Below are 1,182 nucleotides of genomic sequence, written 5' to 3' on the forward strand. Positions count from 1 at the left end.
AGGGTGAGCTGGGCCTGGGGAGGCGGCCCAGCCTGGTGTGCTCCACCCTAGACGGGGTGGCAGCAGCTTGACCCTTGGGGCATGGCCCAAATGGGTCATGGGCCGGGGCTGGTCTGGCGGAGCTGGGGGTGGCGGGCCGTGTGCAGACAGCTTAGGGGAGTGTGTGTGAGGGAACAGGTGAGTGTGTTTGTGACTCAGTTTCCTCTGTGAAGTGGGGGTGATGGCGAGAACCGCCTCAAGGTGCTCTGAGAGCGAGCGAGGCCGTGTGTGGAGAGCGTGCGTGGCTCTCACCACAGGGCCACACACCTCCCCTCTGGGGTCAGAACCATCTTGGCCGCGTTCCGCCCAATCTGTGGACACCTGAGTGTGTGGCTATTGCCCAGGGACATGTGTTTCTTCATTCTGATGTGTTTTTTAGAGACAAGGTCCCACTCTGTGGCCCAGACGAGGGCAGGGCCCATCACAGCTCACCGCAGCCTCGACCTGCTGGGCTCAGGGGATCCTTCCGCCTCAACTTCCCGAGTAGCTGGGACTACAGGAGTGCACCACCACACCCGGCTAATTTTTCTATTTTTTGTATAGATGAGGTCTCGTGATGTTGCCCAGGCCGCTCTTAAACGCCTGGGCTCAAGCAGTCCTCCTGCCTTGGCCTCCCAAGTGCTGGGATGACAAGTGTGAGCCGCCGCGCCTGGCCAAGCACCTGGGTGTTTGGAGACGCACACCTGCGTGTGCAGGACCAGGCTGCCCAAGGGCCTGCCCCGGTGCCCTTGTGCCCGCAGAAGGAGCGCGGGGCGCAGGGTGTGTGTGCCAGGGCATCCGGCGCGCAAGGGCGCAGACCCGCCCGGCGCCCTGAGCTGCCGCCGCCGCCCACTCACCCACGATGGACAGGATGACGACCACGAAGTCGAAGACATTCCAGCCCACGGTGAAGTAGTACTGGCGCAGCGCGAGCATCTTGAGCACACACTCGCCCGTGAAGACGACGATGAAGACCATGTTAATGTTGTACAGGATGTCCACCTTGAGCTGGCTCTGGTCGTCCGTCTCCACCATCATGGTGACCATGTTGAGGCAGATGAGGATCATGATGGTGATGTCGAACACCTGCTTGGTCACGAAGTCGTACACCACGCCCTGGACCGTGTTCTGTGCCGGGGAGGGCCAGCACGGACACGGGTGGCC

At 62.2% G+C, this 1,182-nt stretch overlaps 1 protein-coding gene across 1 annotated transcript in view; it reads right to left on the reverse strand.

Annotated features, from left to right (window-relative positions):
* The window catches only part of SCN4A (sodium voltage-gated channel alpha subunit 4), a 16,028-nt gene that overhangs the window by 1,432 nt on the left and 13,414 nt on the right, over positions 1–1,182 (reverse strand). Inside the window, exon 11 of the mRNA XM_021708198.1 lies at positions 876–1,146. Coding sequence (XP_021563873.1) covers positions 876–1,146 — 271 coding nt within the window. The remainder of the gene's footprint in view (positions 1–875; positions 1,147–1,182) is intronic.

The sequence above is a fragment of the Carlito syrichta genome, unplaced genomic scaffold, assembly GCF_000164805.1.
Source record: "Carlito syrichta isolate Samal-C Ts95f unplaced genomic scaffold, Tarsius_syrichta-2.0.1 Scaffold134219, whole genome shotgun sequence".
Taxonomy (NCBI): Eukaryota; Metazoa; Chordata; class Mammalia; order Primates; family Tarsiidae; genus Carlito; species Carlito syrichta.